At 43.8% G+C, this 26,263-nt stretch overlaps 1 protein-coding gene across 1 annotated transcript in view; it reads left to right on the plus strand.

The window, feature by feature from the left end:
* Positions 1–26,263, plus strand: part of SCIN (scinderin) — a 97,072-nt gene that overhangs the window by 59,740 nt on the left and 11,069 nt on the right. The window contains exons 5-10 of the mRNA XM_034760541.1: positions 17,230–17,322; positions 18,116–18,248; positions 20,455–20,543; positions 21,628–21,843; positions 23,583–23,704; positions 24,681–24,771. Coding sequence (XP_034616432.1) covers positions 17,230–17,322; positions 18,116–18,248; positions 20,455–20,543; positions 21,628–21,843; positions 23,583–23,704; positions 24,681–24,771 — 744 coding nt within the window. The remainder of the gene's footprint in view (positions 1–17,229; positions 17,323–18,115; positions 18,249–20,454; positions 20,544–21,627; positions 21,844–23,582; positions 23,705–24,680; positions 24,772–26,263) is intronic.

Below are 26,263 nucleotides of genomic sequence, written 5' to 3' on the forward strand. Positions count from 1 at the left end.
GGTGGCCTTCCTCTGCAGTGCAGAATATGCTGGGATCATCTGCATATATCTCACTTAATGAAGTCCCTGCTATTGCTGGGACCTTGGGCACTGGTGTACCTCAGTCCCTCCTGTTCTCTGCCTGTGGCACTCAATAGTTTAGTCTCCTGAGATGTGTAATCCCGTAATACTTTGATCTAATTCCGATTGTTGCTTGTAGGGGTTAGTGTGTGGGTACTGGGAGGTGATGGCGTGCGAGGCACAGGATGTCAGACTAGCTGGCCTTAAAAACTTTGTCTATGTTTTACCAGTGCTGTGCTGCAAACATTTTAACTAGGGATCCTTCAAACAGTGTCCACCTCAGTTGAGGTAGAATACTCTAGCCTTCCCCTGCCAAATTCCTCAATCCCACCAGCTCCTTCACCCAACCTATTAATTCAGCCATCCCCACTCTCTCTCAATTTATCATGCTTCCCCTTGGCCAGGGAGGTTCCTCCTGGGAACTCTTGCTCACAGCAGCAGTGGTGGCAGTCAAGTGTCCAGAAGCTTTGCTGGCAGTATGATTGTTATTTTTATTATGATAGCAATTAGGGGGCCCAGTCATGGATCAGGACACCATTGTGCTGGGTGCTGTACAGAAAGGGAAAAGAGGGTCCCTGCTCCAAAGAGCTCACAGTCTATGGAATCCCCAGCAGGTCATCCAGTGAGTTGGAGGGTGGGTGGGTGAAGAGCAGGTCTTTCTGGGGGTGGGCTGGGTGGTTAGTTGGGAATTGGAACCCCAGCTCCCTGAGATGTGATTATAACCTTCTGCTGTGGAGTATTTGGTTATAATTCATTTTTCCATAGTATTTGGCTATCGAAATAGCTTGCAGAAGGGTAATGCACACTTTGGTTTATCATTTTCTCTCTCTGCTCTTCAGGTAAATCTTGCTACTGTAGCAGTCGTTTGCCTCAAATACAGTAAATGCAATTAATTTAAAGTATACAGTGTGCAAAGCCTAGGAATTTAGTAACACAAGGCTAGGAACTTGGTAACACAACACAAGGTTTTCAAACGGTGGAGCCTAAAATTCGGTGCCTACATAAGTAACTTGGTTTTCAGAGGTGTGAGATGCCCATATCTCCTTTTGAAGTAATGGGGAACTGAGGCTAGTCAGCAACTCTGAAAATCAGGCCACTCTGATTTAGATGGCTAACGTTAGGGTCCTACATCTGAACATGTTGGCCGCAAATGCCAGTGAGTCCGGCCTTTTTCCAAACATGAATTGATAGTCTCTCTACACTCTTGGGAAGTAAACATAATCATAATCTGTTTATTTTTCCAGTAATAAAACATGTTTCTGTCCAAGCCCCTAGCCGCACTTTACTAATGTGTAAACAGCAGCACACAGAGATCAAATGATTCGCCCAAGGTCACACAGCAAATCCAGACTCTTGTTCCAACCACTCAGATTCATTCACAAAAAGAAATCATGAGTAAATCCCCCTATACGTCAAGGCTGAAAATTTTCTACTTAAAGGCCTCAGTCCTGGAGTCCTTATTGTGACCAAACACCCAGGGCCCAGTTCCTCAAGTGGTGTAAATTAACATCGCTCCACTGAAGCCAATGGGACTATGCTGATATACATCAGAGGCAGGTCTGGCTCATTGATTTCAGCAGAAATGAACAGAAAGTTGGTGGGAGGTTTGCCTGAATAAGTAATTTAGGATTGGGTGATGAGCATGACATCATTACAAAAGATGTCACGTTCATGTTACGCATAATGTTATGCAGACCAAATTTTTTAAACTTGGGTCCCTATGGCTAGGCACCTAAACAGGAGTGAACTCAGTGGGAGCTGTGGGTGCCTATTACATCTGAAAAACAGCCCAGATCTCTTATGCAAGTGCCTAAATATGAATTTGGGTGCTTAACTTCAAGGCATCCTCTCTGAAAATGTTTAGGCATAGTGTATCATTACAGTACATGATATTCATGCTATACTTTATGAAGATCTCTAAGATACATGGTTGCAAAACCTGTAATTTCATATGCTAGAAGAGCCACCCAGACCTTAGGTAGCTAAACAGCTTTCTGAAGTAATTACACATTTCTGGAAGTACTTACAATTAAATCATAGTGTACCTCGCTTGCATTCATGCAGGTGAGAAAACCACTCATCTTTCCTATGAGATCTCCTAGGCAGCAACCAGAATGCCCCCAAGGCTGTCCTGTTAGTCAATTATAAGTACTTCCCCAAACTTATAATTACAGATGAGAAAACTAACGGAAGTGGTAATAGCTTTTTTCTTCTAAACTATTACGACTCTGTTGATTAAGAAAAACTATTATAATTCACAGTAATTTATTATGGCAGCAGGGCCAGCTCTGGCTTTTTTGCCTCCCCAGGCAAAAAAGCCTCCTGCTGCCCCCCGCCCCCCGGCAGGGAGCGCAGCAGGGGAGGGCGCCGAACCCGGCTGCAGGCCCACTCTCCCCGGCCGTCCGGAGCGCTGGGGGAGGGCGGCGAGCCTGCCGCGGCTCCGCTCTCCCTGACCGGCTGGAGCGCCAGGGGAGGGTGGCCCCGCTCTTCCCGGCCGCCCGGAGTGCCAGGGGGAGGGTGGCGAGCCCAGACGCAGCCCCGCTCTCCCTGGCCGGCCGGAGCGCCGGGGGAGGGCGGCGAGCCCGCTGCGGTTCCGCTCTCCCCGGTGGCCGGAGCGCCGGGAGGGAGGGCGGCGAACCCGGCCGGGGCCCCGCTTTCCCCAACTGGCCAGAGCGCCGGGAGGAGGGCGGTGAGCCCGCCTGGGGCCCCGTTCTCCCTGGGTGAGTGCCGCCCCCCTCCAGGTGCCGCCCCAAGCACATGCTTGGACGGCTGGTGCCTGGAGCCGGCCCTGTATGGCACGAATTGTTAAGAAGAAAAGGCTAAAGAAAAAAAGTTGTTTGCTGTCATTTCCATGTGCATCTCATCCTGTGGATATTTTCATGGGAGGGGACCTCGCAGAGGAAGGGATGGGGTTCCTCCCCCATGGAATGAACTGCAGTTCACCCCCCCCCCCCCCCCCGCCCAGAGAATCCCCAAGATCCATGCAGTGCCTCATGTGGAGACCTTGCATTTTCTGCACTGGCCCCAGGACTCCCGGCCTGCTCTCTGATCTCCTGACAACATGCGTCCAATGGCGCTACACCATTGGGGCCTTCCGTGACCAGTGCTGCCTTGAGGACTCCCCTTAAGAGGATGTTCTCCAGTACAGAGGGGCTAAGTGGAAAAACTTATGTATCCTGCAGTTGTATTAACTTTTCCTAGTAATCCTCATCCCCAGATTGCCCACTCCTAAGTAATCCAGCCCGCTCCCTTCCCCAACTCTGCCCACTCTCCACTCCTACATTGCCAGAATCCTAACAACCCAACTTCTGCCCCCCAAACAAGTCCTCCATTGGATCCTAAGAAGGGAGTCAGTTCCATGGTGGCATATACCCTTTCACTTCTGCAAAAGGGAAAAGGAGATCTGTATAGAGAAGACCCCTTCATATCAGGGCCCTGACTGGTGAATCCATAACAGTGCAGAAATATGTAAACACAGTTATTGTGAACAGAATATTAAGGATCAAATTCCCTGCCAGCATAGCTCCATTGACTTCAATATCTGTAGCCCGAAATGCCAAGACTCTACCTTGCAAAGCTTTCAAACTAAAGCCCCAGTCCTGCAGAGACTTGCATGTGCCTAACTTTATACACTGTGAGTAGATCCCCTGAAGGCAATGGGACTACTCACAGTGCATACAGTTAAGCACTTTTGTGAAACTTTGCATGATCCAGCCCCAATTTCAGGCATGGCATAAAAGAAAAAGGTAACAATAAGAGTCGGGTGAGGTGAAAGGTCAGGAGTTAAGGTATTAAAGGTACACTTGGAGCTGGGGATGTGATTCCCACTTCGAGTAGACATACACATGCTCGCACAGTAGCACAGGCAGCGGCAAGTGGTGGCAGAAGCTAGTCACCCTGAGTACAACCCACCTGAACTCCGCGGGTACATACTCAGAGCAGCTATCCCGTGCTGCCACTCACTGCTGCTTGTGCTACTGCAGCTATACTATTTTTAGCTCACTAGCTTGATGAGAGCTAGCGTGAGTATTTCTATGTGAGCGGGGAATCACACCCAGCTCCAAGTATAGATGTAGCCACAATGAAAGCAATGGAATGTGATTCAGAATTAATAACAGTGGAGGGAGGACCCGCAATAAAGTGGTTAAAATAGTGTGGTGTATAACTAATATTGACGTTACAAGTAAGCATTCAGGGTAAACCATTAAATCCAAGATGGCTCAGTAATGAAAGCTGGGCTGCTTTCTTCCTCTGCATAACTGAATTATTTATTCTTTATTATTCTCAGCAGGTAAACAGCCCCATTTTCATTATCCAGCTTCTGTGGCAGTAATAGTGAGCTCTGGGGTGTTTGCATACACTGACAGGTGTTTTTTATGACTGGCAATCCTTCCTCCTAGAGACATCCCAGAGAGTTAAACATTTGCAAGTCAGACAGACTGGAGGGAGTGTCCTCCCAAATCTTTATCATTTGAAGCTTTTTATCAGCAATAACTGGATAACATGAACTTCAGAGTAGAGTTGAAGCTACTTTATAGTGACTCCTGATATAAAGAAGTTCTGGATCTGTTTCTCATGTATGCTAAGACCCATTTACACCAGCCTGGCAGTGTTAAGGGGCCTGAAAGGGGGAGTTAATTACATTCCCACTCACCTTAACATAAAATGAGATTCAGACCCTCTCTGTATAGTGAAGCAGGATGAAATTCCCAGATTGTTTCAGTACCTTATGATGTACCAGATCCAATTACAGTGTCCAGTTAGGATATAATGAATTTACATGAGCAAACCTTCTTAGTCATAAGAGAGTTTCGCTGCATTATAATGGAGCAACATGATGGGATTTTTGAAAGCACTCAGTGTTGGCTTAACTCAGCTCCCACTGAAATCAACAGCAAAACTCCCCTTGACTTGAATGGGAGTATTTAGGCCAACACTAAGCATTGGAAAAGCTCACCCATACTGGTCATTTTAAAATACAGTTTGTAAATGCCTACTGGAACTGGGAATTTCCCCTATATTGTGTAACATTTCACTGTTTGGGGCCTAGTCCTGATCCCATTGACATCAGTGGGAACACTCCTGTTGACTTCAATCAGTGCATGCATCTGCGTTCACATCACAGTCCCCGACAGTATCTGGCTCAGGCTGGAGAAGCTAATGATCTAACCTGCAGACCAAATTTGGTGATGAATCCTGGTCATGTGCCAACTGAGGCATGTTGTGCATACACTAAGAGGAAGAATTACATGATCAGGCCACTGGGCTTACTTTGAAGTATTTAACAAACCATTCTAAAATATGCAACTCTCTTTGAAGATTTGGTTTGACCATATTGTTAGAAGCATAAGCCCCTACCACCATAAATCATACAGAGCTTCACAGGAAACAAATGCATGTCTTTCAGGCTAGACACAACATGAATTTCCAATATAAAAAGCAGGCCCTACTCCCAAAAAACCTTTTAAAAAATCCCTTTCTGGCTTCTTTCATGCTACATAAAGAAGCTAAAATGGGCTCGAGCTAGGTGACCTCCAAAGGTTTTTTAAAAAAGAAAAAGCTCCTAGAAGGCCATTCAAAATCTCCCAGAAGCCACTGCTATTTGACCTGGCCAGTGATACTCAGACTGAGACTCAGGAGCCACAAGTGGCCCTTTAATGTGTCTCCTGCAGCTCTTTGCAGCACATGATATTAAGACACTCTGTGATTTAATTATTAACCAATCAGGATGCTTTTACTGTGTTATTAACCAATTGTAGTTGATAAAATAATAATACTGGTCAGTCATTTTGCTGTGAGAATAATATGTATAAATTAAATATTTCCCCGTTGTACTGTTTAAATATGAATATATTGTACTAGTCAATGAAACAATGAATTCCCACTGCTGTGGCTCTTTTTGGTGATGTTGGTTGCTAATTTGGCTCCTGAACCACTAAGGTCTGAGTATCAGTGAGCTGGGCACTCACTGGGCTGCGCAGCTGCAATGGTATACCAGAGCACACGTGTGGATGAGGAGGAAAACTGCACCCCACCTTGTCTCTAATATCCTGGGACTGACATGGCTACAGCAACACTGCCCATAACGCCATAACAGATGCAGTCTAAGAAAGAGGTTGAGAAGGAAGGCGGCTGGAGCCTACCATGCCCTTGCTCAGACATGGACTAAGGTATCCTGCCTTGCTGATGTGCTGCTGTAAGTACCCCACTGCTAATAATGCATAGAAAATGCACAACCACCGACAGGAACCACATTTAAGGGGGTGAAGGTGATAGAAGGATAATGCGCTTTGCTCCCTCTGATCCAGGGACCTGTTGGTGCCAACTGGCTGAGGGCACAGAGATGCTTAAGGGTTACAGGGATTCCCTGGATCTGGTTTGGTGATCTAATTCACCAAAGAGTGTCATGTAAGGTCTAAGCCAGTGTCTCAGTGGTCATCATAATCATTGCAAGATGTGTGTACAGATAATGTGTAAGGAGTTTTTTATATACACACACATGTATTGAAAATTATATTCTTCAGGTCTGTGAGTTAAGGCAAGTCACCAGAAGGTGATCTACATACTCCTGTCAGGCAAGAGGGGAGAGATGCTTATCTCTTTTTGGCTGGGCATATGTGTATTGGGTGAGGTCCATTCACAATGGAAGCTTATCTACAGTCTGAGCCAAATGCTAATCAAGATTGTAAAAACTGACAAGAAAGAAGCACACATGGAAAAAAACAACTAGGTTGGGGGTGAGTCCTGTTTTCAAGTAATGACAGGTTTCAGAGTAGCAGCTGTGTTAGTCTGTATCCGCAAAAAGAACAGGAGTACTTATGGCACCTTAGAGACTAACAAATTTATTAGAGCCCACGAAAGCTTATGCTCTAATAAATTTGTTAGTCTCTAATATGCCACAAGTACTCCTGTTCTTTTTTCAAGTAATGGATTTTGGGACATTAACTGTAGAGACAGAGGCAAAGTGCATCGTTCACCTAGGAAATAGCTGACAGTGGGCTTGCTTCATGCACAGAAGATCACAGCCAAGCCTGGCTGTAATACGCTGGAAGGATTTTGGGTGAACTGTTGCTCTTAAGAACTAACAGTGTTCTATTAGTTAAGATTAGGCTCTAGTATGCATGTTATGATTTTACTTCACACATCATGCTTTGTTTCCAATATTTCTGCTTGCTATCACTTGCATCACTTTTCTTTTGTTAAAAACACTTATACTTGTTTCCACTATAAGCGAATCTCAGTGCGGTGAGTTAAGCGGAGTAGTGGGCTGAGGTGTAACTGGTGAGCTGTGGTGTACTGAGCCTTTGGGAAGAGCTCATCTGGTAATTCTGTTAGTGTCCAGCAGATCAGGGACTGGACACTGCAGGGGGATGCTTGGAGGGGTTGGGGGTTGGTTTGTGCCTGTCACTAACCTGTACAGAGCGCTTGTGGCCTATGGAGGCCTGGAAGACAGTGCTTCTGTGGTCAGTTGGCAGGAGGGACAATTTCCTGCTCCACTGCAAATTGCCATGAGCTCTGGTCTCTGATATAAAATGTTGTGAACTTTCCTTGCAATTCTGAGCAAATAATTCCCAAGAAGGTGGAAAATGTCTTGGTATCAGAAGTCTTCATTTCTGTCCTGTGCTGTCCACCTTTCTCCTCTTAGCAGCTCTGCTGCACCACCCAGACTGTGATCTATTACCCACCGTAGCATCCCACGTAGGCATAAATGCTGAATATAAATATTTGGTTTTGCAATGTGGTTAGTTGGAACAGAATAAGTTGCAAATCTGAATGCCACAATAAAACTTTCTTCTGTGAGAATTTAAAGAGAGTGCAGGCATGCGAAAGGAGTTCCTAAGTGTGATTATTTGCATAGCAGAGAGAAACAAAGGAAGCTAGGTACACATAAGAAAAGGTTAGGGTTGTCTTTAAAAAAAAAGGCTTTAATTTATTATTGCTTTTAAGTAACTTTGATGGAAAGCTGCCAAAGCACAGTGCCCCACTTTCAGAAAGTCAAGCATAGCACCAGGAATCAAATGATGATTTATGTTTGAAACTCCAGAGACAACAGAAACCTGTTCAATTATAGCCTGTAATTTAAATATTAGAAATCCTTTTATTATTTCCTCCACCGTATTCTCAACCTCCACTGAGGTCAATGGGAGATCTCCTGCTGTCCTGGGAGAGGGGCAGACACGAGGAAGTCTGCTGCTGCTATGAATACCACAGGTGCATAACTGCAGTCAGAACCTGCTGTCTGTGAGGCAGCTTAGGAAAGCTTCCTTATCGTGAGCCTGCCTGCCTCCCTTTCTCCAAGGACATGAATCTATGTGCAGTCCCAAAGATTGTAACTTTCTCAGTGGGTAACCAATCAAATAGATTTATTCTGCTATTCCTAAATTGACCATCCAGTGTCAAAAGGAGGTTTTTGTTGGTGTTTGTGCTAATGCCTGAGAAGCAGAAAGTGATCATGACTCGAGGCGAGCGCACTGTCAGTCACTGCAGCAGCACAGCCCTACCGCCACAAAACCCAGTCACCCTCTGGGCAATAAGGGATGGTAGCGGCACTAGTGGCCGTATTTGAGAGTGCTGCCTGACAAGGAATGAGGTAGTTGGGAGAAAAAGGGGCTTCTTGCTTTCTTCTGTCACCTTCAGCCCTTAAAGCTTGGTTCTACTTTGTGGTCATTAAGCATTTCCTATGGCTTTTTAGGACCTTGGCCCTTATAGTGGGACACCAGTGGGTGGCACTGTAGCTCATGCCCAAGCAGGGTGGGCTCCTGGCATGCTTCTTTTATTCTTTCTTAGGGCTAGTCTACAATGGCAACACTAAAGCGCTTTCGCGGCAGCGCTTTAACGTGGCTTGTGTGGTCGCGGCGCAGCACTGGGAGCTCCCAGCGCTCTAAAAAACCCCCACCTGTATGAGGGGCATAGCTTCCAGCGGCTCCCAGCGCTGGGGCACTTCTACACTGGCACTTTACAGCATTGAAACTTGCTGCGCTCAAGGAGGGAGGAGTGTTTTTTCACACCCCTGAGCGAGAAAGTTGCAGCGCTGTAAATTGCCAGTGTAGACAAGCCCTTAGACTGCATCTGCCACAAGGAGGTAGATGGGGGGTGGGGAGAGTAGGGAAGAGGGACAGGTAGCGGGAGGAGCCTTGGCTATGCTTCCCTACTTACTGGCCAGAGCACGCCAGAAAGGGATAAGTAATTTACAGGCTGCCCCCTTAGAGCAAGGCGGCAACAGAGCAAAAATTGTGGCCCTGAGGCTCAATTCTTTTTCAGATCTTCTTCTGGGGCAATGCAACTCCCCACCATCCCTTACTCTGGGCTGGGCCTAATGGCTCAATCTGGCCCATTAACAGAGGAGAGCAGTTCCCCCCCTGTTTTGTGTGCACAGGGCAGCAGCATGGAAATAGAGTGAGTTACTGCTGCTTTTTTATTGGTAAGCGGAGGTCAAAATAGATGATGAATGCTGTATCCAGTGTAGCTGTGCTGACCCAGGAGGCCAGGGAAGGAACTGTGACTCAGGGTCACCATTCCTCACCTGCTTCCTCTTTGCTCTAGAAGGGGAGGTAAGTTGCCACATCTCTTTTCAGGGTAAAGCTGTGGCTGCTCTGCCTTACCCCACCTACTGGTCTACAGGAGGGGCAAAAGAGCATGGGACAAGCCACTTCTCCTCGGCTCCCAGGCTCTGAGTTGTAAGCTGGGCAAGCCTTAGTGTGGTCACGCAGGGAAGGGGATAGAGTTCTTTCTCCCCTCAGTGGCCCTGTTAGGGGTAGGAACAATCTAGCCCTGAGCAATTTTATTCACTGTAATGGATTGGTTCATTGCAATGAGAATTTGTCTCCATGCAAAGCACTGGAATTGAATTGAGATTTGAGGGGATTTTTATTGTAGAGGCACATTCTCTGTGACGGCCTCCTCTCTACTTAGCAGACTAACACACAACCCCCTGTGAGTGCTGATGAGTTCACACAGAGATTGTGTAGCTCAACACTAATCATTCTGCATCCACTATGAGGGATCCCCAGTGCATGTGTATATCTTACATTCATACAAATGGATGATAGATATCTGTGCACATTGGGAGGGCTTGAAATCCATAGTGTTAGGAAATGGCAGTATCTCCTTGTGTCAGCGAGTTAAGCAAGAAAATAACAGACTCTCCTAATCCTGCAAGGAGTCCAGTGGCACCTTATAGACTAACAGACGTATAGGAGCATGAGCTGTCATGGGTGAATACCCACTTCTTCGGATCACATGCATCCGAAGAAGTGGGTATTCACCCACGAAAGCTCATGCTACTATACATCTGTTAGTCTATAAGGTGCCACAGGACTCCTTGCTGCTTTTACAGATCCAGACTAACACGGGTACCTCTTTGATACTCTCCTAATCCTGTTTCTTTTCAAAGGCATAGAGCAATAAAATATCATCAAACCCATGAGACAATATTGACTTATGTAAATATCTGACTTTCTTTTCTTTATCTTGCCCTTTGGACAATAAATTAATCTCCTTATGTAGGTAAGATGGAAATTTGAGTTTTCTGAGATACGATACTTTGGCTCACAGCCATAACAAACGGCTCAGCTTCAGCCCCAGAGATTGATTATGTATAATACAGTAAAGAGGAAACACAAATATTGTTATGGTGCTAGTGTAACCAAATTCAACAACACAAAACTGGTTTGGTCATTGCTGATTGGCCTAAATTAACCTTTGTCTGACCTATTGTTTCAGGTGATTCACACTTCCTTCTTTATCTGTCCTCTCCTTCAACTGTAATGTTTCCAGCCATATTCTCAGCTCCCCATAATCTTTGTGTTCCCATTAAATCAATGTCTGCTTTGTTCGGATGTGTGTCTGCATTTCAAGGCAGGAAACTCCTGTAGTTAAAACAGCAAGAAATAGATTCTCTCTCTTCTGCTGAGATGTGTTGAGCCAAGATTCATTACCCTAGTATCCCTACAGGGTAGAAAGTTTCTCTTTGTTCGGTTTTGCTTAAGAGTAAACCTTGCTTTTGCATTTTGCACCTTTCCCAGAGGGTTGGCAGATGCACACTGAGGTTGGGTGATTAAGCAAGGACAGATAACACTGCTGCAAATTTAGGTTGTACCTCAAATATTTCGGAGGAGAAACATGAACCCATCAGAAATCAGGGAGAATTCAGGGTTCCATTAAAATCTCAAACAGCATCTCAGGTTCACAAACACATCGTGAGTCATGGCTTGATGCCATTGATAGCCAACTTGTTGTCTACCTCAAAAACTGTCCCTTCACAAACATGTTTGTCTTCAGGTTGACTTCACCTCCTTGGATCCAATGGTCCCTTCACGGTCTTCAGAAGGAAGCAGGTGTTCGATTCCTACTCTTCTCCATTCACTGGAGGATGTTCAGGGCCTCCCCAGATAAGGACCTTTCCCCCCAGCCCTTTTTTGTTTTCTGAGAGATAGAATTCCCTTCTAGGTGACTGCAAGAAGATTGAAGAGTTATTGAATTCCACTGTACCTGTGGTGTTAAGTAAGGATTATGGGGCTTCAATTCCAACCATAGGAATGCAAACTTCAGTGGGACTGCTTGTGTAAGAGTTTACAGAAACAAGTCCTATGTGACCAGCTATCACAGGTTTCACTATTAAATTGGAAATGTATGTAAATCAGGGCCATAAAAAAATTCCCCATTTACCTAAAGGACTTCATTGTGTAGTTCTGCTGAAAGATCAATGGCCTGAGATAGCCTTTTCCCTGCAGCTGGTAAACCACAGTGGCATGACTAGTTTTCCTTGTGATGTACAGTACAGAGACTACTGCTATAAAAAGGTGAAAAATTATGTGGAATAGCAGTCTAGCCAACCATATGCAGATATAAAAATACAACAAAATTCGGATTAATCTACTATCTCTGGCACACCAAAATTCACTACAGGCTTTGTTATCTTATTGATAAAATTGTCACTTTTATAGCATCGTACTAAATGATTTCCACTCAACTGACTTTGCAGAGGATTTTTTCTTCCCTTTTCAGTTCCCAGAAGCAATAAAGGAGATGATGTTGATAGAGTCATACAGTGCCTGCACTCACCAGACATTAACCCTGTTACGAAGCAGGATATTATGAACCTGACATAAATATGGTTCATCTAATCATTGTAGATCAAGTAAAACTGTTAATTTAGGCCTGGTCTCCACATGGTTTTTATATCAGTATTACTGTTTTGGTTGGGGGGGGGGGTGTATGTGATTTTTGATTTTGTAGTATAATCTATAATGTGGACATAGTTATAACCAAGATAAAGACATTATACTGATGTATTTTATTCATAGATTATAAATCAATAAGGGACCACTGTGATCATCTAGTCTGACCTCCTGTACAACACAGGCTAGATGACTTCCCTGAATTAATTCCTGTTTGAACTAGAGTATGTATTTTAGAAAAACATCCAATCTTGATTTAAAAATTGCCAGTGATGGAGAATCCATCACAACCATTGCTAAGTTGTTCCAGTGGTTAATTACCTCACTGTTAAAATGGGTATGTTATTTTTAGGCTGAATTTGTCTAACATCAACTTCCAGCCACTGGATCTTGTTATACTTTTGTCTGCTGGACTGAAGAGCCCTTTATTATCAAATTTCTCTTCCCCATGTAGGAATTTACAGACGCTGACATGGGCAACGGGTATCAAAGGCCAGGGCACGTTAAGCCTCCCCTAACCCAGGCCGTGGCCCCGCCCATGTTCTGCCCCCAAGGCCCTGCCCTCCCTCCCCCATCTCCTTAAACTAATGGGGGCTGAGCTCCAGCTGGCAGCCTAGAGCTGAGGCCAGGGCCCAGGGTAGCCCAGGGCAGTACTTGGGCTGGCTTGGGGGTCGGGCCAGCAGCCCAGGGCGGCACTAGGTCTGGTGCTGGGGCCAGCTGGTGGACCGGCTCTGGGGCCAGGTCTCAGGCCAGCTGGCAGATTGGGGTGGCTGGGGCAGGTGGGCTGTAGGATGTGAGAGTCAGGCTCCTCCAGCTGTGGATGGGTGCTCAGGGCTCCTCCGCGCAAGGCCTCAGGTGGAAGGGGTGGGGCCGGCGGGCTAGCCTCCCAGAAGGAGGTGTTCACCCGCCACCCATGGACTCTGATCGAGTCACTTCTTAACCTTTGTTAAATGTAACAGATTGAGCTCCTTGAACAGGATTGAAAAAGGGATTGCATGTTTGCACAGCTAATGGAAACATTAGGTAAGTTTGGAAGGGATATGAACTGTCCTGTTCAGTACAAAGTCAGACTCTAACTGAGGGTTAGGCATGTTTTCTAATCCTTTAATCCAATCTTTTAATCATTCTTCTGGCTCTTTTCTGAACACTCTCCAGTTTAGCAACGTTCCCCTTCCCATAACAAAATGAGGGCTTACCTACATAGGAGAGGGTTTTTTTGGTATAACTCGGTTTTTCAGCATACACTGCTTGGTGTCCACACATACAAGTTCTTTCGATTTATCTGGTATCTTGTCCCACTTTAATCCATGTGGGACGTGACATATATTCTGGAATAAATTATACCACTAGAAGGTTTATGAGGATGTATCCCTATTTAGGATTGACTATATTACCTCAGTTATCAGAGGGGTAGCCGTGTTAGTCTGAATCTGTAAAAAGCAACAGAGGGTCCTTTGGCACCTTTGAGACTAACAGATTATTTCAGGTAGTCCTCCCTCTGCTATCCCACACTGCACTACTTCACATCTGGACCAGCCTGTGTGTTTCCCAGTGTGCACTCCACTGTTCCCCAGGTCATCTTGACCAGATGTCACCTTCCTATTTAAATCCTGGCACACACCCAAGTATGCCTCTTTGCGATTCTAGCTTGTGGCAAGTTTGCATTCCTTGAGTTCATTTTAGCAGCCATGCCCCATGCTTCCCTTGGAAGACTGTTCCAGAACTTAACTCCTCTGATGGTTAGAAATTTTCATCTAATTTCAAGCCTAAACTTGTTGATGGCCAGTTTATAGCCATTTGTTCTTGTGCCAACACTGACCCTTAAGTTAAATAACTCCTCTACCTCTCTGGTGTTTATCCCTCGGATGTATCTATAGAGAGCAACCAGATCTCTCCTCAGCCTTCATTTGGTTAGGTTAAACAAGCCAAGCTCCTTAAATCTCCTTTCATAAGGTAGAGTCCATTCCTTGGATCATCCTAGTAGCCCTTCTCTGCACCTGTTGAGTTTGAATTCATCTTTCTTAAGCATGGAAGACCAGAATTGCACACAGTATTTCAGGTGAGGTCTCACCTGATGCATTTTAGGACTGCATTAGCCTTTTTCACTGCTGCATCATGTTGGTGGCTTATAGACAGCCTGTTATCAGCCAGTACACCCAGGTCTTTCTCCTCCTCTGTCACTTCCAAGTGATAACTCCCCAGTTCATAGCAAAAATTCTTGTTAGTCCCTAAGTGCATGACCTTGCACTTTGCACTATTAAATTTCATCCCATTTCTATTACTGAGGGACAACCTACCCTAAATGCTCAGTTACTGAGGGACAATCTACACTCATTGCTATACTTGCTTCCCATAAGCTACTCTTGGGGGTATAACTTTTTATGAGTGATATTAGCATCCAAATATTTGGGTACATTTTAACCGTATCTTACATTTATTAACCTTAATTTGAGATATTGCAGATTATGTATTATGTGTATTTTATGACTTTTAAACCAAACCTAGTACTTTTGGAAAACTTAAGCATTATCCCTAGATGTATAGAAACTCTTTCCTTAACCTGGGTATTAGCTAATTTTAACATTAGCTTTAATAAAAACAGTTAAATCTGTTTGTATTGAGTGTGGGGGAATGAAATGGTGTTATCCCTGTTGTGTGAGTAATGGGCAGCAGAATTGTATTTAGCCTGCCCTGATTGAAGGGATCATTCTAAGTTAAATCTTCCTTGTTAAGTTTGGGTGGAAGAAGGTTTTATTAATATGAGCACTTCATCCTCTAGAATGATCTTCACAGACATTTCAATATTACATAACCTCAAATATATCCCATATCTGCTTACATAAAGAAATGTGCCTATTACCAGGTTGTTGTCTGACTTTTCTGTAAAAAAAAAAGCCAATGGTCATAGCCTGTTGAGGCTTTGTACCTTGAATAGCTATGACTTAATGTGAAAGTGCATGATGGGGAGTATTTTCAATTCTTCCAGTTATTGCCATATATTCCCATTGATTATAATGTGTCATTCTGCTACATGGCCTGTACACCAATCTGAAAATTTACTCCTAATTACCTTAAATATCATTAAATCTGCAGCCATTGTAAATTCATACAGTGAACACTATTAGCCGTTGAAAAGCTAATGGGAACATCTCTCCTAAAGGCTAAGAGCATTGTTTTCATGGTTTTTATCCAGCTAGAAGTGAACTACTTGAGATTAACCTAGGACAATCACATCCAGCTTACATGATATTGCCAAGGCAGAAAATCATACAGATGGCTGATGATTTTTATTTAAATATTTATGGTATTTTTCCTCCGAACTCTTCGCAACTGTGTGCTTTGTGCCGCATCCCTGTAATCAAATATTTACAGTGTTTTAGCATGGCTCTATGCAAATCTACTGTCAACAGATATATTCGATTTTAACAGTTCACTATTGGATATTAAGCCATATCCTGGTGCCCTTACTCATGAGAGTAATCCCATTGAAATTATTTGCCTGAGTAAGGCTTGCTGGATTTGGCCATATGTGAATCAAAAAGGAAACTCTTATTAAAATGAGGGTTGTTAGGAAGAGGATCTGACAATCAGTCAAAAAGCCAGTTAATACCTGTAGTGTTGTTGTAACCATGTTGGTCCCAGGATATGGGAGAGACCAGGTAGGTGAGGTAATATCTTTTATTGGACCCACTTCTGTCAGGGGAAGGTACAAGCTTTCAAGCTTCACAGGTCTGAGGACCTTCCAAAGCTTGTACCTTCCACCAATAGAAGTTGGTCCAGTAAAAATCATTATCTCACTCGCCTTGTCTCTCTCATATCCTGGGACCAGCATGGCTACAACAAACCCAGACCCAAAGAAGAGTTCTGTGAAGCTTGAAAGCTTGTACCTTCCCCTGATGGAAGTTGGTCAAATAAAAGTCATTACCTCACTTGCCTTGTCTCTCTCAATGAATACCTGGACATTTCAGTCTTAATGTATACTCTTAATATAACATTGTGAATTTCTTTTAATGATAAATTAGTATAAAACTAGCCCTGGTGTAAAACTGACCACTTAAAGTACTGGTGGTTAACTAGGTAACAAAGCTGGGTGGGAAATGGGTTTCTCATCCCATGAGAGCATTTGAGATTTAGAAAAATTTTCCCCATCCTGGAATGGGTCAGAAAATTGAAATATTGAAAGTTTTCACAAACTAATAATTTGTTTTTAAAAAATGGATTGGATCAACTGAAACATTTTCTTTAGAAAATTTCAAAATATTTTGTTTCAGTTTTGACCTTTTTTTATTATTAACCTTTTTAAAAGTACAAATTAACTAAAATTTTGAAATGAAGTCATTTTAACTTGAAAAATGAAGCTTTTTTTGAAAATGTTGACACAGGATGTTTTAACAGTTCTGAATTGTTTTTTCAAAAATTCTTTGAATCGGGAGATGCATCGAAACTAGTCCTGTCTCACAAACATTTTTGTTTCAACGAATCTACATTTTCTGATTTAAAAAAAGCATTTTTGAGGGGAAAATCTCAACTAGCTTTACTGACACAACCCCCTAGAGGTGGATGTCTTTTGTTTAGTAACCAAACATCAGGGTCTGCTCAGCGTCTGGCAATGCCAAAGCATGAATGACCAAAACTGGAATGTAGGGAAACAAACAGAAAGCACCAAGAAGGTGAAAAATGAAGTTGGTTCTTAATTATCTTGTGGCCTGGCTCTGTCAGTGAATCCCCTTCCCAACGTATCCAAAACCAAGGAGCTGGCATGTGGGAAAGACAGCACATAGCAATTTACCATACTGCTGCAAATCTGGCACAGTTGCTTCAACACACCTGTATGTTTGCAATCAAGCCAGCCGACAGATGGGATTTATATTTCCTCAGAATAATATATAGAGATAATATCTGAGTTACCAGATATTAAAATTATGTAAGTACCTTTACTAAGAAACCCATGTTGCCTTTACAATGAAGTTGTTTTTCTTCTGGTATACAGGTTTTAGGGACTAAGCCACTGCTTCGTGAGGATAATGATAATGATGATGAGGCAGCTGATATCACCAACAGGAGAATTGCTAAACTATACATGGTAAGCCCCAAATTTTTCTATTTCTTTTGTGGTTAGATATACTGAAACAGTGACATTCAGACATGCAGTAACCCTTGTATGCTAAACTCTGTTTTTAGGCTGTAGACGCCTGTTATTTCCATCAGTTTGCAGCCGCTGGTGTATATCAGTATAGCTCAGTTAAATTCAATAGAGCTAGAATCATAGACTCATAGAATCTCAGGGTTGGAAGGCACCTCAGGAGATGATTTACACTAGCCAAGGATTTGGTCTAGGAAATGTTTTTAACCAGGCTGTTCAAAACTGTGGCCCTGATCCAAAGAGGGGCTTTAAGCCAGCCTCCCTTTTTGCACCTGCAAGTGATTGTACCCGCCGTTAGTTGTGCGTGCGAATCAGTAGCTAGAGCAGGCTTTAAATGACTAATTCCCATTGCATAAGAATAATTCATGTGTAGGTGTATTAGCCACAATTATCAATTTTGAATGATCCACATTTTTAATTATATAAGGTATTCATAGAACGTGTATTTAAGCAGGGGTGGTATAGAAAGTGACTTCTTAATAAGATTGTGAGAAAGGAAGCTGATAAAAATCACAAGGCTAATAGCATAGCTCCCTCTGTTGGACGTAACGTGACATGAAACAATTTTTTTAAAAGTTCTCATTAGCTGTCACAGCTTTCCAGTAACGCACGGATTATATGAAGTCACTTATACAGGATTAGTAAAGCAATAGCTAATGTAGTTTGGGGAGGGGAAAGTGATCTGAGTGTGAAAGCTTGGGCTGATCTAAATCTGAAATTACTGCTTCATCAGGTGTCAGATGCAAGTGGGTCCATGAAGGTGTCGGTGGTTGCAGAGGAAAACCCCTTCTCGAGGGCTATGCTTTTGTCTGAAGAGTGTTTCATTTTGGACCATGGTGCTGCAAGAAAGATCTTTGTGTGGAAAGGTAAGAGATGACCAACGTTGCTTCTCAGTGACTAAAGAGTTCACTCAGGAACCAATGCTGCCAGAACCTGGGGAGTGCACACAGCACATGTGGGTACATAGATGGGCCACATACTGCCTGAGCACAGCATCCTACAAACTCTTTCTCGCCTGAGCAGTTCTTTCTCAGTTTTGTCGGTGGATAAGAACTGCTCACGTGAGTATGTATTTGCAAGGATTGGGTCCAGTCTATGTATCTTGGGTATTTATCAGGTTGGTGCCTAAGATCTGAACAGCAGTTATGAAAAAAGCATAAAGAATCATGTAGAACCTTGTTTGTGGGATGGCAAATCATCATGATCAGGGGCAAAATCCAGAGGCTGAGTACTTAATAATTAATGTAAACTGTACCTTGCTCTCACATACACAGTATTGTTAGATACAGATGGGAGGTTGTAAGGCCAGCATCATTAAAAGCATATGTTTATCGTTACTTTATTGCTTCTTTGTTTGTTTTAAACATTTCTCTGTGCCAACATAGGTGCTTTCAACAGGGTCTGGAGCTACGTTGATGCACATTTCCCTGTAATAGAACAGTATTGGAAAATCAAGAATACCTGAACTGCTTGGAGCTGGGCAGATTTCAGAGCTCCCATTAGATCCAGTATAAAGCGTGTTCTGTTCTCTGAGCACAGTTCTTAATAAAGTTGCTTTGTAGCACTTGCATTAGAAATAATACATCGCCAGTCATCTGCTGCCAATCCAGGAAGTATTGAAAACATTTTGCCAGAATAAAATCTCACCTGCACATGTTCAGGCATCTTTTAAATAGAGAAGAGCTGGGAAGCACCCATGTGTCCCCTTAGGTGCATTGGTGCTGCTCCAGGCATCCTCTCTTTGTTGGGAGATGAGATAGCTCAGTGGTTTGTTGACTTATGTTATCAACACAATTGGTTATAACCCTTATTATCCAGTGAGTCTATTATTGTCTCAGTCCTCACACTTGTACTGGGGGCAGCAATGATTGTCTGTGAAGATGCAGGCCGTCCCTGGCGGCCTCGTGTGGCGTTTCAGGTGTGCCTCTCCTAGAATTGCCAAAGTGGAGCAGCAATAGATTCCATTTTAACAGCCCAGGGGCAAGGGAAAGTCAATGCTCATTAACCATGTCCCTTTTACTAAGACTTCAATCCAGGGACCATTAGAGCAAACAGTTCATCAGGTCAGTCATCTTTACAACACACAGTTCCTGGGTCCAGGAATCATTACCACAATCATTTCATCAGGATGCCAAACTTACAGTCCACACCCAAGTCTCTGAATCAGGTTAGGCTTGTCTCCAGATGCCTCAGGGAGCAACTGCCACCCACTGCAGCCTGCCTGGCTTCTACTCCTCTCTCTTTCTGTAGGCTCCAGTCTGGCCTTAAAGGGATAGCACCACTTTCCCGATGCTCTCTTTCACACCTTCTCTCTTGCAAAAGCTGCATTTAGAGGAGACAGCTTTAAAGCAGTGCTACACAGGCTGCTTCAGCAACTGTCTTGTTCAAAATCAAATGTACTGAGGCTCCAGCAGAACCGCTCAGTAGACTCAGATCTGGGCTTTAGAGTGCAGTTATTGATGGTGCTGTGGGGAACAGAACCAGGATCCAATGCAGTGCCAGACAGTGTTTCAGGAATGTCAAAAAAACTTTGGAGCCCAACAAGCAATGTGTGAGGAACAGTGGTGGCATGTGACATCCCGAAGTCTGGCTAATAGGGAGTTTCATTTAACCAAGGTATGGAACAGAGGGGCTGATGGGCAATGGGCTTGGCAGGTTGTGGAAAGCAACCTTATTTACCACCTCCCCCTTCCAGCAATGCAGATAGCCAGTGAGCTTTCGCAGGACGAGCCTTTCTAAACACAGCACACGTCATCATGATCATTATTTTGACCCAGGCTATCAATGCAAACAGACACATTTTAAAAAAGTGAACAACTTATTTTTATTCATTTTCAAAATCAGTAGGAATCCGATTTTTGGCAGTTTGCCGTGGTGTGAATTTCTTTGCCTACCTCTGTTAGCGGACTTTAGTTTTGTCATTGTGCCGCCTTGAGGCAAACACAGTGTCAGAATGAGCTATGCTAAAGGATACCTCCTTCAGTTGCAACTCCTCCCAGAGATTTCTTTTACATCATCTGAGAACGTGTTCCCTTTCCCCTGCTGTAATCTTGTCCTGTGTGTTTTAATCAGGCAAAGATGCTAACCCACATGAGAGAAAGGCAGCCATGAAGACTGCCGAAGAATTCATACAACAAATGAACTACCCGGCCAATACCCAGGTGCAGTACGTTTGATAAATAATACAAGAGATTCTTTTTTTTTTCCCCCATATTGGTCAATTGTTTAAAGTGCATGTGGTGCTATTACTCAGTTTAGCCAATCTTTTTGTTAAGGTTTTGGGGAGTTTTAATTGATCAAAATAAATCTCATAACATTGCTTATAAATAGTGATGTGTGAATCGCCAAATGTTTGATGCACACAAGTATCCAAAAGTTTGGCGAGTCAGTGAAAAGGATCACTAATGTAGAAAGCTTCTTATTCATTCATTTGAAGTAAGATAGTTCGTACAAACCTTACTCATTCAATGCCTGGCTTCAGTTCCACACCTCATTTTTTAGATTACCCACAACAGTAAGACATCTTGTGTGTGGAATGCCCTATGATAGGATCCTTGCTCTTCACTCTCTCCCCCATCACAACTTCTTGTCTGAAGGATCAGACTCAAAGTGGAGTGAGGCATCTTCGTCCCTCTTTTTAGGAAAACTCCTCTGTGAAGAAACAGATCATGCAGCATGCCTTAAAAGCAGTCAGATTCGGGTCAGCCTAATCTCCACCAGGAGCTTGCGCCACTGCTGTCAGATCTCTCCCCGGAGAGCTTTGTCCCTGGATCTGGCAAGATGGACTCTAGGTTCTGTCGGCCACTGTGCCCAGTTGATTATTGTCGCTATCTTCCTGATTTGTGCAACAAAGCCCAGTCCATCTAGGACTTTGTAAACTAGGAATTGGGTTTGGAAGTGGATAGCCAGCCAATATTTAGTGCTAAGAGCTGGTGTGATATGTTCTCAGTGCTCTGTCTTGATCAGCAGGTGTATTGCTCCATGCAGTACTAGCTTTAATTTCTGGATAGACTGTTTGGCTACCTGCAGATAGAGAACATTACCAATAATCCTAAACTGGAGGTCAGAAAGGCATGGATGACAGTGGCCATTTGAGACTGTCTCAAAAGCATCCACAAACAAATTAAAACAATTTGCAACCAGTGGACCATCAGCTGCCCAAAATATTTGCTACTTTGCTCCACTAAAGGGACAGTAGTAGTAATATACCAGCTTTTCCCTCCCGCATGTCTTGTTTACCTGCAGATTCAAGTGCTTCCAGAAGGAGGGGAAACTCCAATCTTCAAACAGTTCTTCAGAGACTGGAAGGATAAATATCAAAGCGAAGGCTTTGGGAAAGTCTATGTCACTGAGAGAGTGGCTAGAATTGAGCAGATTGAATTTGATGCTACCAAGTTACATGAATCTCCACAAATGGCTGCCCAACACAATATGGTTGATGATGGTTCAGGGAAAGTGGAGGTAATTTTATCATTTTAAAATATATATATATTTCAGCTACCTACATTCTCTTGTTACTTTTACTGGATAGGTTGTTATTTTGCAGGTTTAAACTGTTGAGTAGTTTTGTTGCAAAAACTGCAGCTTCACATCTCAAGAGCCTTTTGGTGGAGAGGGCATCTATGTGCTGTAGTTCGTTCTTCAGTAAAGTGCTTTGATGCCCATGAAAAATGCTATATCAGTCATTCTGTACAAAAGTAGAACTGTCACCTCTCTTATATAATTAGGCTTGGCAGAATTTTATTTTTGTGGTTGTTTTTTTTAATACAATTTTAATGGATATCACTGTTTCTTTTTAATCATTTTAATTTTTTTAAATCTATTTAAATTTTTATAGTTGCACAGAATTATGGGTTTTGAGCACTTTTTTCAATTTTTGTCTATTTAAATTGTCACAATTGCTGGAAATTATTGTGGGGGTCAGACAGTTATTTAATGACAGTAGAAATTGAGATGGCTTTATAAACCATTTAAACACAAATTGTCAACATCACATATCAAAATGTACAACATTAATAGCTTTAAATTAAATGACAAGTTCTCAAGCAGCATGTTTCCTACTTTGCCTATCTGTAAATTTCAGGTATTATTGATGGAAATGTTTTTTTGACTGTGCGTATTTGGTGAACTTGATGGTTATCAACATTTACTGATAAAAAAATTAATCCTTCCAAGCCTCTACTTTAAATATGACACTTATTCTAAAGTGACACTTCTCCCTTCTCTCTACTTGAAAGCCTACCTGTTAAAATGTATGGGTGAAATCCCAGAAGTCAAAAGTCAATGGGAATTTCACTCATTCACGCTATATCTGTAAGTCCTTCATACACCAGGTCTGTTCTCTGAAGGCAGTCTTCAACTCATGGCTAGAAAGCTCCCTCACAGAATCAGTGGGTTCCATTGCCCAACCCTGGGGACTGGACTCGGAGAGGGCAAGATGGCACGATGTGCACCGTGTGGGATTCCACACATGACTACAAATCCTCGAGTCCTTGCCCCCATGGTGTGGAAACATTGGGGCAACAGAGGGTTATATTAGCCATTGGGCTGACATAACAGAACAGCTCTACAGCTTGTGGGGAATATGCCTCTTGTTCCTTATGGGATTACTCTGTGCACTGCCTGCTGTTTGAGGTGACCCATGGGTCCCTGGGCTTAGACCTGGTTGAATAGTGTTCTTAGCCTTCAGCAACTCAGGTCTCAAGTGTTAATCATATGACATAGAATTGAACTATACAGGATCAAGTGGAGGATAATGTGTGCAGCAGTGGGTACTTGTCTGGAGTGCAGCATACCTTTCCCTTGTGGTATTTTAGTTCTGTTGCTACTTATAATTCTATTTCATTAATGTTGTACCATTAACCTATGATGTGAAGGAAAGGAATGGGAATGGATTAGTGTAAGTGACATTACATGATGTGATATCAAAATGTCAAGAGGAAAGCACAATATTTTCTAATTACTTCCCACCACCATTCATTTAGTCGGCAGTGCTGGGCCGAGTGCACTGCAAGATGGTTCAGTCTCTGTCATTTAGGATCACCTGATCTTTTCTGATAGTAGTTACGTTAACATAGTATTTGGAGACCGGAAACAAGTGTTGCTCAAGAAGGTAACATAGTAAGTTATTTGACCACTTCCCTGATATTCAGCTTCAAGTCGAATGCTGATGAATTCCAGTGATGTCTTTGGTTTCCTAGGTCTGGCGTGTTGAAAGTAATGGCAGAATCCCTGTGGAGTCTGAGACATACGGAGAATTTTTTGGCGGTGACTGCTACATTATACTTTATACTTATCCTAAAGGACAGATCATCTACACATGGTATGTTTGGTCTGCATTGATCTTCAGCCCATGGATATTGTATTATTTGCTGGCTTTATGTGAGTTGTCCCCCTGAAACCAGTGGGATGACTCACATGTCTCATGTCACAATGGTCCAGGGTTGGGGAAGGGGTCCCAGCCACATGTCCCTGCATGAATGCCTACCCTCCCTCCTAGGGGATCAGAGTTAACCCTGGAGTAAGAACCACATTTAACTTTTATCTAACCTAGGCAGAGCCAGGAGTAGATGCAGGTTAGGATCTCAAACACGGGGTTAGAGAGACTCCCTTGCCCTGGCACAGCATACAGCAAAACAGCACCCCACACCCATCCCACCATGCCTGGCTAGACAGACACAGACTCTGGCCTGAGCCAATGAAACTCTCCACCTCCCAGTCATTCCAATCTGTCCGGGCACTCTGATACTGGCACCTGCATTGAGAGCACAGACAAGTGGGTCTTGTAGCCTGGTCTCAGCTGTCCTGTCGGCTCCAGGCAGTGTACCTGTAAGAGTCCCCTTTTGGAAGCAGCTGGCTCCCCTGCAAGATGATCCTAGTGTAAACTCTGTACCCCTGCGCTCTGGGGGTTTCTCAATCTCTGCCCCAGCTCCTTGCTACTGCTTCTCCTCTGCCCTTTCTTTTGTTGTCTCCCCTAACCTTCCCAGGCTTGTTCCCCATCCCGATCCCTCCTCACCTGCTCATTGGCTCAAACCCTCCCAATGGTCTGCAGTTTAATTTTGTGTCCATGATCTGGTATGGTGCTGCCCCCAGCCTGACAGGTCTGCACAGAGTACTGGGGACTGGTGAGGGGGAAAGTGGGGAGAAAGGAAAGGAGGGGGGAAGTGGCTCTAGCCAGTCCCACACCTGAATAAAGGCTGTAGGAGCTGACTTACTTATTGTGTACTTTGCTTGAAATATATGTCCTGGATCATTTTGAAACTGGGCTTCAGCTTTGTTTCTTTCTTCTTCACTCTCAGGCAAGGAGCACATGCAACAAAAGATGAGCTGACTGCATCTGCATTCCTGACTGTTCAGCTTGATCGGTCACTAAATGGACAGGCTGTCCAGGTTTGTGTCTCTCTAAGGAATAAATGTTTTCCTTTAAAAGGGGTGGCCAACTTGTCTGGTGTATGGAGGCTACATCTGTATTGCACGTAAGTGAACGTAAACAAACGTGTCCTCACAGAGCCGTATTTTCATCACCCTGTAGCTTACTTTGGAGATAAAATGAAATTGCTTGTCATTTGAGTTCACCAGAAATAAGTGGTTGATCCAGGCATCCTCCCTACTTCCTCAATAATTCCACATATTTTCTCTTTCTTGTTGTGCCATGGCTTGACTTAGCCTGTAAGCTTTGGAAGCAGGGAACTTGTCTTCTTCTACATTTGAAAAGCACCATATACATTTACAACACTAACTGGCTAATTTGTATTTTTCTTCTCGTTGTTACTACTCATAATAATCATCACCATCATTTTTTTCACCATGCAGAGGGAAGCTGTGGAGCACATTTTAGGACTCCATTAATATATTGGCTTTTCCCCCTCTAAAAACCTGTGATCAGATCACAAGTAAAGAGTTCAGACTCTCCACAGTCCTTAATGAAAGGGCTTGTTTCCTATTCCTTTTAGTTTTTCACACCTGCCTTGTCAATGGCACAAATCACTTTGCAACAGAATTTTCCAGCATAAAGTCAAAGAATTCCTCCTTCCTGCCCATCCCAGTCCATCCCTTTCAGCCATTTTAAACCTTTTCATCATGCACCTGCCATTCTACTGGAGGTTTCCTTGCCCACTTTGACCCTTGCTGTTTACTAAGGGCATATGAGTGTTTCCCCCAGCCACCTTCATGCCATTTTTGAAGTTGCTGAGAATGGCTAACCCTATGGAGCTGCTCTTTGTCAGACCTGATGACATGCTAGGGGCCAAATTGTGCCATTGAGGTACTGTCTTGCATTGGTGGGATAGAGACTTACCACCACTGGCAGAGCACCATGAAGCATTCTGCTTCAGGGTCTGATTTGTTCTTGTCACTTGCACAGGAGATAACTTGTGCCTTTCCTCCCTTTTGCACCTGCACAAAGGCCAGTCACAATCTGGCCCTACAGCAGTGCTCCCATCTGTAGAAATGCAGGATGAGATATCAGATACAACTCCTTACTTGAAGGAATGTGGTATGCAGGAGAGGACAAAGGCTGCTAAGAGGTGTGGCTGGGGCAAGGCCAGTTCTGATGTGACCCACTGTTCCCCTGCTAAAAATACCTCCTGCTCCTCTGGCCTTCTCTCATTCTGTCCTGCCTTCCATCACCCACTGGTCCCACTCCCTACCTCAGAGGTAGCTCGGGGGGTTGACTTCCTGCTACAGAGCCCAGAAACAGTTCTGTGCTGAAGAAGTGGCTAACGGGGAAGGCATAGCAGGTGGAAGTGGTAGACCTGCTGCCCACTGGGACAAGCCTTCACTTCCATCAGGGGTGACATGCAGCTCAGGAGGTGGGAGGGCTCTCCTTTGAAAGAGGGGATAGAGGAGGAGAAGAAGGACGACTAGGGACAGAACGGGGGGT

This window comes from Trachemys scripta, chromosome 2 (assembly GCF_013100865.1).
Source record: "Trachemys scripta elegans isolate TJP31775 chromosome 2, CAS_Tse_1.0, whole genome shotgun sequence".
NCBI lineage: Eukaryota > Metazoa > Chordata > Testudines > Emydidae > Trachemys > Trachemys scripta.